Source organism: Lepus europaeus, chromosome 5 (genome assembly GCF_033115175.1).
Source record: "Lepus europaeus isolate LE1 chromosome 5, mLepTim1.pri, whole genome shotgun sequence".
Lineage (NCBI taxonomy): Eukaryota > Metazoa > Chordata > Mammalia > Lagomorpha > Leporidae > Lepus > Lepus europaeus.
The window spans coordinates 144,028,248-144,041,056 of NC_084831.1; the positions used below are offsets into that span (position 1 = coordinate 144,028,248).

The 12,809-nt window shown below is 42.9% G+C and overlaps 1 protein-coding gene across 4 annotated transcripts in view; it reads right to left on the bottom strand.

Annotated features, from left to right (window-relative positions):
- PAXIP1 (PAX interacting protein 1) overlaps positions 1 to 12,809 on the bottom strand; it is a 70,915-nt gene that overhangs the window by 33,325 nt on the left and 24,781 nt on the right. For all 4 annotated transcript variants that reach the window (XM_062192907.1, XM_062192906.1, XM_062192908.1 and 1 more), the window contains one exon: positions 8,946 to 9,581. In XM_062192907.1, coding sequence (XP_062048891.1) covers positions 8,946 to 9,581 — 636 coding nt within the window. The remainder of the gene's footprint in view (positions 1 to 8,945; positions 9,582 to 12,809) is intronic.

A 12,809-nucleotide genomic window follows, 5' to 3' on the forward strand; every position in this document is an offset into this window, starting at 1 on the left:
AACCCTATTAAAAGCATAGTTAAATAACACTCTAGAAATTCAAGTTTAACATATACAGAGCTATACAAAACTCTAAATACACTCTGAAGTGCAAAGGTTATATAATCTACAAAGTAACAGGCTTTGGATATAGTAATGAAATAATCGAGTTTAAAAATGACATCAGTCAAACTCCAGAGCATGGACACATCTGTCTTTGAAATCACCTTGCGGATAATACATTGCTATAAAAATAGCTGATACTTTGGAAATGTGTCAGTTGCGCTCTAAACAGAAAAATGCGTTTTAAACAACTTGATAATATAATAACGATTTCTTTTCCATACCTATAAGTATTTAAAAAACTCAATAAAGCAATGGAGAAATTAGCACCGCTGTATATCACTCCGAGTGCCAAGCAGCATTTAGTATGTCCAAATTTATAGAAAAGTATGGGGGAGGGGCGCAGGGGGACACCTGGCTGCACAAGACACTGAGTAGGGGCTGCCTCTTAAAGAGGAAAATGGGAGCCAGGGGTGGGAGGAAGTTTAATTTTTACTCTGTATCCTTTGGTATCATCTGATTATTTTTATGTTGTACATATATTAATTTTTTACCCTCAAAAGTAAACACCACAGGAGCAACCATCTTGTGTAGCAGTTAAGATCCTGCTTGAGATGGCAGAAGCCCAAATGGGATTAAAGTCCCAACTCTGGTCCCGATTCCAGCTTTCTGCTAACGTGCACGCTGGGAGGCAGCAGGTAACAGCCCTAGTAACTGGGTCCCTGCCTCCAATGGGAGTCCGGGATTGACTCCCCGGCTGCGTGGCACTTGGGGAGTGAATCAGAGATAAGATGCTCTCTCTGTCTTTCTAGGTTTTTCTCTCTCTGCCTCTCAAATAGATAAACAGAAAAAAAAAAAAAAAATCACAGAAATTTGATGAGTCCTAAGGAAATAACTGTCCATCTGCTACGATGAGCAAGGGCTGAGCCAACCGTTTGCTATGTGCTGTTCCCTCTCTGCACTGCCAACCCTAGACCAAAAGGGGCTTGGGAAAGGACAACTCCACACAAACAAGGAAGCAGATGTCAGGAAAGGAACACCTGGAGGCCTCTAATTGTCCCAATCAGTAGTACTCTTCATGTGTTGCAAAGTGGCCACAAAGACTCGGCTAGTTTGCTGTGTGGGGATATCACATCTGAGAATGCCGACGTATGACTGAAGACAACTGGGCAGTGTTTCCAGCTATGAGCTCTAGAAAAAAAGAGTCCTGCCACAGCTGACTGAGCCCATTACAGCAGAACAGATGGAGATTCAAGTCAACAGCCCCAGCCAGGAATTAAAATGGTCAGTGGCCTGGCATACTCTGTACCTATTAGACCATGGGTCAGGGTGTGAGGTACAGCTACAGCTGGGAGATAGGGCACTTGGAAAGCCAGCCATCAAGATGCATATTAGAGAGGCTGGCGCCACAGCATAGTAGGCTAAGCCTCTGCCTGCAGAGCACTGGGTCATGTCTTGTTGCTCCTCTTCTGATCCAGCTCTCTGCTATGGCCTGGGAAAGCAGTGGAAGATGGCCCAAGTCCTTGGGCCCCTGCACCCATATGGGAGACCTGAAAGAAGCTCCTGGGCCCCTGCACCCATATGGGAGACCTGAAAGAAGCTCCTGACTCCTGGCTTTGGATTGGCCCAGCTCCAGCCGTTGAGGCCATTTGGGGAGTGAACCAGCAGATGGTAGACCTTTCTCTCTGTCTCTCCCTCTCTCTGTCTCTCCCTCTCTCTGTCTGTAACTCTGCCTCTCAAATAAACAGGAAGGAAGGAAGGAAGGGAGGGAGGGAGGGAGGGAGGGAGGAAGGAAGGAAGGAAGGAAGGAAGAAAATATGCCTATTAGACACTTGCTGCCCTCATCTGATCATTTTTTTCCAACCCTCTTATCTGCCTCCTGTCAAACACATACATTAATTCTGAGAAATATAAAAAAAAAAAGCTTAGAATTTTAATTGTTTGGACAATTAAATACTTGTACCATAGAGTAATCTAAGAATCTTAAGTGCTTAGCCACAACTGCTGTACCATAGAGCAACCAACAACTTTGAGTGTCAGGTATAAATTATTCCATCACAACTGTGTAACCCTACATAATACTGAGTTACTGAGTGTCAAGATTTATAAAACATTATGCTACATACCACATAGTTCCTAGTCACCATCAATTTGCAATTTAAGCAGGATTTTGATGGTTAGCTATGTTCTCCCCACCAAATGTTAAACTAAATGTTTCATATTTCTAACATTTCAAACATTCATTTACTTCCCTTCTAAGCAGTAAAATGCCTTTATATTCTTTCTCACATTGCTGAAAAACCTGCAAAAAGTTTCTGCAATTGTCCACAGTGTGATCTGATCCACTCACTCACTGGAACTGGATGGGCCTTCCCAGTTCCCACCTACGGAGCAGGTAAGTTGAGTCTCCAGCTCGTTTTGTTTGTTTGTTTGTTTGTTTTGACAGGCAGAGTTAGAGAGACAGAGAGAAAGGTCTTCCTTCCATTGGTTCACCTCCCTGCCCCCCAAATGGCTGCCACGGCCGGCGTGCTGCGCGGATCCGAAGCCAGGCGCCAGGTGCTTCCTCCTGGTCTCCCATGTGGGTGCAGGGCCCAAGCACTTGGGCCATCCTCCACTGCCTTCCCAGGCCACAGCAGAGAGCTGGTTTGGAAGAGGAGCCACCAGGACAGAACCAGTGCCCCAACCAGAACTAGAACCCAGGGTGCCAGTGCCACAGGCAGAGGATTAGTCTAGTGAGCCATGGAGCCAGCCTCCCAGAGACAATTTCAAAAGTAGAGATGTGTCCACACTCCCTAGAGTAGTCACTCATATCCATTTAAATGGGATAATTTTATCTTTGTATCCAAAGAAAACTAAGGGATCTCTGAATTTAAACCCACATTCATTCATTTATATTTGAAGATCACAGAACACAGTAGAAATAAGCAGCAACTGATCAACACCATTTTCTACAGTGCAAGTAAATGAAAAACAAGAATGTTTCCTTTAAACGGATGACTTCATCCGTCTCAAGAAAATAACATTTCTTGAGCTGCCAGAGTCTATCCATGACATTGTGTAATTCTCACATCTACCCTATAAGACCTTTTCAGCCCATGTCTCACACGTCTTCCAGTCGCCCATGGGGGAAGTCTACCTGAAGGCCCAGGTCTCCTTGCCAGGACTACTCTACTGCTTTTTATATTTTTTTTAAGATTTATTTATTTCTTTGAAAGGCGGTTACAGAGAAAGGGAGAGAGAGATTGATCTTGCATCTGCTGGTTTAACGGTTTAACTCCCCAAATTGGGAGCAGCCAGGCCAAACCAAAGCTAGGAGACTGGGAACTCCATTGGGTCTCCCATGAGGGTGACAGGGGCCCAAGCACTTGCCATCCTGTTCTGATTTCCCAGTCACACTAGCAGGGAGCTGGATCAAAAGTGGAACAGCACCCCAGGCGGCACTTTAACCCATTATGCCACAACTATGGCCCCTCCTCCTCTACCTTCTAACATCCCTATCTGTATGTATGGGATCATACATAGTTTTCTAATGCCATTTTAGAGTCTTATGCTTGTATCCTGCCATTCTTCTTCACATGCTTCCTTTCCTATCTGCCATGAAGTCCTGAGGCTGTCCACCTGTCACTCCGCTGCTCTCTTCCGAAGCCTCTGTTCTGTTCATATGGCCATGTTATTTTGTCATTTGCTCCTCTCCTGGACACTGATGAACATATAGCAGGTAGACAGCATCCTCAGGCCTGGAAAACACTAGAACTGCTCTTTGTTTGCACTGCACTGTCTTGTCTTCACTCAGGGACCAGTGTGCACATGGACACCTACCTGGACAAGCCTGGCCTTGCAGTTGTGCAAGCACCTCACCTCACTGTTCACTGTCCTTGTTCCCTCAGCCCTACTTATTCTTAATCACCCTCAAGAGCCATAGCCAGATACACACTCACCTACCTGCAGAACGCAAGCAGGGAACACAGGGCAAGGGAATCAAATAGGGAATGGTGGGAATGTGAAGGCCACCAAGAGTCCTCGTTTTTAAAGTGGCAGCTACCTCCTAGCCCCAGAGGATGCTGCCATTTAGGACTTCATCAGGAATGTCAGCTTGAGTTTTATTGGATCACAAGATAAGCCAGAAATCCAGTTTGTATGAAGAATCTCGTGATTTGGGCAAATCAAATTTTAAAAAATATTTTGACCAAACTAAGTGTGTCTGGGCAAAATATGTCTTTCATCTTTCATCATCCACAGTTGCTATATCTAAACTGATCATGGGGACCGGTGCTGTGGTGTAGCAGGTAAAGCCGCCATCTGCAGTGCCGGCATCCCACATGGGCGCTGGTTTGAGTCTCGGCTCGTTCACTTCTGATCCAGCTCTTTGCCATGGCCTGAGAAAGCAGTGGAGGATGGCCCAGCTTCTTGTGCCCCTGTACCCACGTGGGAGACCCGGAAGAAGCTCCTGGCTTCAGATCGGCACAGCTCTGGCCATTGTGGCCAGCTGGGAAGTAAACCAGCAGATGGAAGACCTCTCTCTTTCTCTCCTTCTCTCTGTATGTAACTCTGACTTTCAAATAAATAACCTTAAAAAAACAAAACAAAACTGATCATTCAAATACGCCAAACTCTGACCAAATCTGCTGTTGGCACAGTTATTACAATTGGACTCTTCATCTTCATGGAACTTCTCAGCCCCATGGTAGACTCCATTTTCTTCCCTCTTTTTAGAACTATGGTCAACAACCTAAACTGGATCCTAACTATGCCCAACAATACTGTCTTCCCAACTTGTATCAACTACTTCAAAATCTTCTATTCTCCCTGAAACCCTGATCACTACCTTCCCTCCCTACCCTGCTTGCCTCATACCATCTAACTCTCTCCCTTCCAATATGTAAAGAATTATTTCTTCTACCTTACTCTGAATACCAAACTCCACACAACTCTTCAAGTAAGCTGGTGTCTTATCACTTCATAACAGCTCCAGGGGAGAGACTCTGGATCCGTCCATTATCTCAAGAATCATTTACTTTCCATAGTCACTGCTTAATCAAAGGAGGGAGGAGGGCCTGCTTGCATTCTTTCCTCCCTCCCTCTCCTTTCCCTCCTTTTCTTTCTTCCTTCCTTTCCATATTTTTTTCATTTCCTTCCTTTCTTTCTTAACTTTCCTTCCTCCCCTTTCTGACTTTCCTTCCTTCTTTTTCTTTCTTTTCCTTTCCTTTCTTCCTTCCTTCGTTCCTTTCCTTCCTTCCTTTTGTAATTTTAGCTCCCACATACTAGGGAGAACATGCAGTACTGTCAACATGATGTTTTTCAGTTCCAACCATTTTGCTGCAAATGATAGAATTTCATTATTTTATAGCTGAATAGCTCCACTGTATATATACACCACATTTTCTTAATCCATTCATCTGATGATGAACACCTCGGTTGATTTCATATTTTGGTAACTGTCAACAATGCTGCTATAAACATGGTGGAGCACCTACTCTTTGATAGAATGAGTTCATGGCTTTTGGATATATAGGGAAGACTTTTTAAGCATCTGTAACAAAGACTTTTTTAAATGACTGCCATTTCCATACCCAAGAAAGATAACAATGTTTCCTAATACCCAGACCAAACTGGAATTTCCTCACTTCATAAACATCAACTTCTTCCACTCCAAGTAGGTGTGTGGAATACTGGATCCCACTCAGATCATTCCTATACTCTACAGTCATTTTCTGGAATTTTAGTGGCTATTCTAAAAACAAAAATGTGAAGTGAAAGTGTGTGAAGCCAAAGTGAGTCACCAGACCAACCCTTATTAATAGACAGATCAATCCACCTGACTCTCAAATGCAGGGTTTCTTCAGTGTATGGCCCTAGACCCTCCTCTTGCTCTACCCTGTCTCCCTACACATCCTCATCCACTCCCACGGCTTCAATCAGCATTTCCCCTGGGCTCTATCTCTAGCCAAACCTTTTAACACGAGAGCCAAACACATTCCCACTACTTATCAGACATCTTCCCTTGGATGCATCTGATACCTCAAATACAACATATCTGAAAAGGTACATTAAATTCTTAAGTTTGCAGCTCTTTGTATGTTGCTTATTTCTGAAATGGCATAGTCTTCATTCACTAGCTCAAGACAGAAAACTAGGTCCAGGGGTCAGCGCTGTAGCGCAGCAGGTTAAGCCACCACCTGCAGTGCTGGCATCTCATGTGGGTGCTGGTTTGAGTCCCTGCTGCTCCACTTCCCATCCAGCTTCCTGCTAATGCATATGGGAAAGCAGCAGAAGATGGCCCAAGATTTGGGCCCCTGCATACATGTGGGACACCCAGATGAAGCTCCTGGCTCCTGGCTTCAGTTGGGCCCAGCCCTGGTTGTTATGGCCATTTGGAGAGTAAACAAACAGATGGAAGACTTCTGTCTCTCTCTGCCTCTGCTTCTGTCTTTCCCTCTCTGTAACTCCACTTTGCAAATAAATAAACCAATCTTTACAAAAAAAAGGAAATAAGGCTAGGTTCAACCCTGTACTCCTCTCAATCTTTACCTCTCAAAGTCTCTTGAGGGGTCTCTACTTTCACTCTTGCTCTTCTACAATACGTTGGCTTCCCAATACCTATGTTATCTCACCTCATCCCTATTCAAAGCTCCTCAGTGGCTTACTCTGAACAAAGTTCACATTCTCCAACAAGGCCCCACGTGACAAGTTCACCTTTCAATCTTTCTTGGCAGTCATTCAATTCACCACATTCAAATCTCAGTAACTTTCTTTTCTTAGAACACAGAACTCACTTTTGGATCTTTCAATTGCTGTTCCTTCCACCTGAAGCACTCTGAACTCCATCATTCCTATGGTCTCTTTGCCATTCAACCCTGATTTAAGCCACCTCCTTCACAAGGCCCTCCCTGATCACCTGATGGAGAAGAGCCTCTTTCTCCCACTAACTGCTATTTTATGAACCCTTGTTATTTCCTTTAAGATTTATTTTTTACTTATTTGAAATGCAGTTACAGGGGCGGGGGAGAGGGTGAGAGAGAGACAGAAAGAGATCATCCATCCACTGGTTCACTTCCCAGGTGACTGCAATGGCCAGAACTGGGCCAGGCTGAAGCCAGGAGACCAGAGATTCTTCTGGGTCTCAGACCACATGGTTGCAGGGACCCAAGGACTTAGCCATTTTCTGCTATTTCCCCAGATGCATTATCAGGGAGATGGATTGGAAGTGGAGCAGCCAGCTCTCAAACCAACATCCACTGCTATGCCACAACACCAGCCCAAAAGCCTTAGTATTTTCTTCAATTTATCTCTAACTACAATCATCAGAAGTCCATCAGTACATATCTGTCTATGGATTGTCTGCCTTACCTACAACAAACACAAGGGGCTTGTCTTTCCTGAACCATTACCATTTTATCTCCAATATCTAGAAAAATGGAAACAGCAGCCAATATACCTTTTTTTTTTTTTTTTGCCAGGCAGAGTAAGACAGTGAGAGAGAGACAGAGAGAGAGTTATAGACTGTGAGAGAGACAGAGAGAAAGGTCTTCCTTCTGTTGGTTCACTCCACTAAGGGCTGCCACAGCTGGCGCTGCACCGATCTGAAGCCAGGAGCCGGGTACTTCTTCCCAGTCACCTATGCAGGTGCAGGGACCCAAGTACTTGGGCCATCCTATGCTGCCCTCCCGGGTCACAGCAGAGAGCTGGACTGGAAGAGGAACAACCGGGACTAGTACCCGGCACCCTGGGACTAGAACCCGGGGTGCCAGCGCCGCAGGAGGAGGATTAGCCTAGTGAGCCATGGCGCCGGCCGCCAATATACCATCTTAACAACCTGCTATCAACCTTAAATCAAAAAACTTCTACACGAAACTTTTTTCTTTTTAATCTGAGGCAAACAGACAGATAAAGAGATCTCCCCACTGGTTCAATTACCAAATGTAAACAATGGCCAAGGCAGGCCTGGGGTCCAAACTAGGAGCTAAGAATTCAATCCAATTCATTCATGGCTGGCAGAAACTCAACTATTTGGGCCATCATCACCGCCTCCCAGAGTCTGCCTTAGCAAGAAGCTGGAATCAGCTGCTGGAGCCAAGAACTGAGCCCAGGTACAATAATAAGAATGCAGGTGTCCTAATCTGTGGCTTAACCACTAGGTCAAGCACCTATCCCTACTTAAAACTTACAAATCTCATGCATCAGGGCTGGCGCTGTGGCGAAGTGGGCCCTGGCTTGAAAGCGCTGGCATCCCATATGGGCGCCAGTTCTAGTCCCAGCTGCTCCTCTTCCAATCCAGCTCTCTGCTATGGCCTGAGATAGCAGTAGAAAATGGCCCAAGTCCTTGGGCCCCTGCACCTGTGTGGGGGACCTGGAGGAAATTCTTGGCTCCTCGCTTTGGATTGGCACAGCTTTGGCCATTGAGGTCATCTGGTGAGTGAACCAGTGGATGGAAGACCTCTCTCTCTGTCTCTACCTCTCTGTAACTCTTTCAAATAAATAAAATAAATCTTTAAAAAAAAAATTTCTTATGCATCAACGAATTCTATGTCAGGAACTATAAATTGAAATCAAGGCTTCTTCAATAAATGAATGAGCTTATGCTATTTATCATAAAATTCATTTTAAGCAAACAAGGAACCTTCATTCTTCTCTGCTATCATTTGCTAGTTTTAGACTAAGTAAACATGGAAATCCTTCAGAAGATAATAGCTCTCTATCACACAGAAACTGGTTCCACTCAGCTACATTAAACCTTCAATGTGTGTTGTGTGTGTGAGTGTGTATATAAAATGAGTACTCACAAATAAATACTGCTTGTGAGTTATGTGGCCTGAAGAAGCAGAAACAAACTATATTGAAACAGACTATGAGATTCAATTCTACAACCCAATATTTAAATTTTTACTCTTTAAACGGTGACTTACATGTGCTACATTTGAAGGTCGGTTAAGTTGCTGAATGTCAGCATTATTAGTAATATTTCTCAATGTCCGCACAGCTGGACTCCAAGTAGCTATCATTTCTGATCTTTCAGAACTTTGGAGATTTTGTCCAGAAGCCATTAAGTTACCCCGGACATCAGGAGGCAAAATGTTACCTGGGACAGGCGGGACATTGGCACACAAGTTAATCAGCCCAGGCTCCTTTCCCTGAGGCAGCCTGCGCTTGGCCGCAGCTAGCTGTGGGACTTCAGCTGGGGTCCAGTTTAAATTTCGCTCTTGTTTTTCAGGCGACGAATCTGAAGAGTCATCAAACATCAATTCTCCTTTAGACTTCTCTGTGTTCGATTTGGGTGAAAACTGCTGGTCACCTGGAGGAGACCCCTCCTGAGAACTGGCAGGGCTTGACTTCTCATCTGTACTCCCCTCGTTTTGTGAATCTTGTTCCTCATTTTCAACCTCTTCCTCTTCCTCTTCCTCCTCTTCCTCTTCTTCATAAATAATCAGACGAGGATGATAAAATGCTTCATCTTTTTTGGTTTTTTCAGATATGCAATCCAGGACCCAATCAGGAGTCACAATCTTAATACTTGCTCGCTTTAAAGCATATTCATATTTCTCCTACAAGTAAAGCACAAACACATACATACAAAACAAGATGTCAGTTTAATACACTTCCCAAAATTATGCTTTTAAAGAAAGACTTTGGAAAGGGGATGCAGCTGAAATGTTTAGCAACTATTACTGCCATTTGGTACACAGGAAAAGCCAACCTCCTTTAGATAGAGGACATCGGCCAGAAAGTAAAGAGGAACCAAATTTAAAGGATCTTAGGAAGACCTCATGCCTGCAACAGTAGTCTTGAAAGATTTTGTTTACATCAACATGGGCATCAGAAACAATCTGGGTCTCCCAAGTGGGTAGCAGGAACCCAACTAAGGCTGCCTCCTATGGTCTGCATCAGCAGGAATGCTGGAATCAGGAGCCAAAGATTGGAATCGAACTATATGAGATGCGAGCATCCTTCTCAGTGTCTTAACCACTAGTCCAAAAGCCCACCCCTATAAAGTAGAGCTAGGAATTTTGTGGGAAAATATAAAATGAATAACTGTTATCTAATCTGAGTTTGTATTTATTAATCATTTTTACAAAGCTGGTTGTCTGCAATAATCTATTTTAAGTAAGGTATCTGCATGAAAGAATACCTTTAATATGTCCTGACTAGTGACAGAAATGTGGCTGACCCCACAGGAAAGTTTACTTAACTATCTGGCATTTCCTGAGCTCCTTTTACACAAATAACAGTAAGTAACACATAAGGCGCAACAAGTCTCTGACCTAACAAGGTTTATAATCTAGTTCTACAGAGAAATTAACTATGTAGTGAGATCTAATATTCATACTAAATGACATGAAAAAAGATTAATACAGCACAGTCTAGATATGCACCACACTACATAGAAACTAAATGTATAATACAATTATACCATATGGTCAGATAGCAATATATTTAATATAGTTTACAGATTTTTCTTAGGAACATATTTGTTGAAATAAGAAGTCAATAAATAATTTTTATTTTGTTAATACCAAAAATAACTGCCACAAGGAGTCACTGAAAATTGCGGGTATTAAAGAGGTCTGACACTTAAGAGGCCAGGTCTTAAGCAGCAGTAGTCTCCTGAGTTCCTAATAGTGTAGGATGCTGGTACTTCACATCTCAGGAATAACTAAACTATTCCTTTGCAAATTAAGTAAAACACTTAAGTAAACTGCCTTATCACATTTCACTCAAGTTTTCTCTCACTTTTCACAAACAGCTAATCTCACTGAAAGAGCCAACATTTAAACAAAAGATTAAGAACAAAGAATGCATCAATGCCTTTGTCTCCATCTACCAGCTAAGTTATTCAAAATCAAAATCTTTATTTCTTAAAATGCCAACTTACTACATGTGAGTCACGGTGCAGTCTGAGGGTCCAGTGTGAGCAGCAGAAGGCTGCGGGAACCTTAGTGTGTGCAACTCTTCCCACCTTCGTCTTTAGCACCAGCAGGTTAGTGGCTCAGAAATCTGCAAATGCTATATACCAGCTTCCTCACAGTAACTAATATCCCTATTCATAGTGATTTTCAGTTACAAACCCCACCATCCTTTCAGCTGTAATGGAGCCATTTAAAGCTCAAGAATATAAAAGTCATTTCTATAAGTTTTCTCTATGCATTCACTAAAAAAATGCAAAAGTATTATTTTACTTTAGAAAGAAATGTCATCTGTGAGTAATCAATCTCTAGTAATACTCACACAACCTATAAATTAAAAATAAAAAATTTTTTTTCTATATGAAAGGCAGAGTTACAGAGAAAGAAAGGGAGAGGAGAGATCTTCCACTCGCTGGTTCACTCCTCAAATGGCCACAATGGCCAGGGCTAGGCCAGACCAAGGCCAGGAGTCAAGAGCTTCATCCTGTCTCCCCACTGAGTAGCAGGGGCTCAAGTACCTGGGTCATCTTCTGCTGCTTTCCCACTGCATTATCAGGGAGCTGGATCAGAAGTGGAGAATCCATGACTGGAACCAGTGCACCCAAGGTATGTTAGCCTTACAGGAGCCAGTTTTAAACCACTGCACCACAATGCCAGGCCCAAGAACTTTTAAATTCATCCTTAAATTTTAAAATTTATGTCTGAACAGATTATAGAATATAGTAATAGGAAGGAATGCAAAATCTTCAGTCTTTCGGCTATTATTTCAAATATTATAGTTATTTAATTATTTAAACCACAGATAGAAGCAGGAATCAAGAACATAACTGGTAATTATAATCTATGTTAACTTTTTTATTTTGAAGATTTATTTTATTTTATTTTATTTTAAAAGACATAGTTACAAAAAGAGGTAGAGTCAGAGAAAGGTCTTCCATCTGGTGGTTGACTCCCCAGATGACTGCAATGGCCAGAGCTGAGCTGATCCAAAGCCAGAAGCCAGGAGCGTCCTCTGGGTCTCCCATGTGGGTGCAGGGGCCCATGGACTTAGGCCATCTTCTACTGCTTTCCCAGGCCATAGCAGAGAGCTGGATCGGAAGTGCAGCAGCCAGGACTTGAAGTGGCACCCATATGGAATGCCGGTGCTACAGGCTGGGGGTTTAACCCTCTGTGCCACAGCACTGGCCCCAATCCATGTTAACTTACAACCATTTTGGTTTTATAATCCAGTTCATCTAATAGACTACAGCTTCTCCACCTCCAGGGCATAAAATGGGAAGAATAGGAAAGAGGTGAGCTGAAGTGGGAATGGCCAATCCATGAACTAAAACTACAGGAGGTGCACAGTCTATCATGATCCAACAGAAACATGACAATGTTGCCTTAGACACAGTAGACAGACAAGGCACAAATGCCAACTCTATCACTTTTTGTTTCTGTAATCTAGCTAAAATTCCTTTACTCAGTGATACTAAAAAGGAGCTGTTACCACTGCCTAGAGTTTTGAAAATACATTCCCTTGGTTTCTTTGTCACCAAAGCTGGTAGGAGGGAGTGCCAGGGAATGTGAGTGTTTGAAAGACAATGCTACAAAGCAGAATCAAACTCAAGAAAGGAATCCCGAAGATGCACTACCAAATATTCACGTAGAAATGGTGGTATATGTGGTAATTTTTGAGGCAAGCAGTTACCAAAAAAAAAAAGGATAATTATTTCTTACTAAAAAACCTACTATAATTTGGCCACTCATTTTTTAAACTGAATTTTATTGGTAAATCATGTCACTAAGGGCAATATCACTTATGGCTTTTATGTCATAATAAGAAGACACAGACATTAGTAACTTATATTCATGATGATTCCACTAACA